At 69.1% G+C, this 645-nt stretch overlaps 2 protein-coding genes across 3 annotated transcripts in view; one reads left to right on the top strand and one right to left on the bottom strand.

The window, feature by feature from the left end:
• The window catches only part of LOC101629501 (cyclin-dependent kinase 11B), a 9,539-nt gene extending 9,021 nt beyond the window's left edge, over nucleotides 1-518 (top strand). For both annotated transcript variants that reach the window (XM_012734553.1, XM_004695307.2), the window contains exons 18-19: nucleotides 42-231; nucleotides 304-518. In XM_012734553.1, the coding sequence (XP_012590007.1) occupies nucleotides 42-231; nucleotides 304-396 (283 nt within the window). In that variant the 3' untranslated portion in view covers nucleotides 397-518. The remainder of the gene's footprint in view (nucleotides 1-41; nucleotides 232-303) is intronic.
• The window catches only part of MMP23B (matrix metallopeptidase 23B), a 2,350-nt gene continuing 2,200 nt past the window's right edge, over nucleotides 496-645 (bottom strand). Inside the window, exon 4 of the mRNA XM_012734536.1 lies at nucleotides 496-633. Coding sequence (XP_012589990.1) covers nucleotides 496-633 — 138 coding nt within the window. The remainder of the gene's footprint in view (nucleotides 634-645) is intronic.

Below are 645 nucleotides of genomic sequence, written 5' to 3' on the forward strand. Positions count from 1 at the left end.
CCCTCGCCCCCGCCCCCTCGCCACCAAATGCTCTCTCCCAGGTTCCTGACCTATTTTCCTGGGCGGAGGGTGAACGCGGAGGACGGCCTCAAGCACGAGTACTTCCGGGAAACCCCGCTCCCCATCGACCCCTCCATGTTCCCCACGTGGCCCGCCAAGAGCGAGCAGCAGAGGGTGAAACGCGGCACCAGCCCCCGGCCCCCGGAGGGCGGCCTGGGCTACAGCCAGCTGGTGAGGGGGCTTCCCGGGGCGGGGGAGGGGGCTCCCCGGCGCGCGGCTGAGCCCCACAGTGCCTCTGCCCAGGGTGACGACGACCTGAAGGAGACGGGCTTCCACCTCACCACCACCAACCAGGGCGCCTCCGCCGCCGGCCCCGGCTTCAGCCTCAAGTTCTGAGGGCCAGCGAGCACGGGCGCGCCGCAGGGCCGGCGCAGGGCTCCGGCGTTGCCCCGGCCCCCACGTCTTGTTTTTTACTTGGCTTGTAAATTTGTAGAATTAAACCACGTTTTCCTCGTTGTGGGGCAAAGGCTGTGTTGTCCCTGCGGCAGCCAGGCCCGGGGGTGGGGACCCCCTCCCCGGCTGCTGGTCTAGGCCGCTTAAGTGAAAGGCCGGGGTGAGGGGCCGCTGTGCCAGCTGCTCACCAGC

Source organism: Condylura cristata, unplaced genomic scaffold (genome assembly GCF_000260355.1).
Source record: "Condylura cristata isolate star-nosed mole 26May11 unplaced genomic scaffold, ConCri1.0 scaffold00058, whole genome shotgun sequence".
NCBI classification, from domain to species: Eukaryota; Metazoa; Chordata; class Mammalia; order Eulipotyphla; family Talpidae; genus Condylura; species Condylura cristata.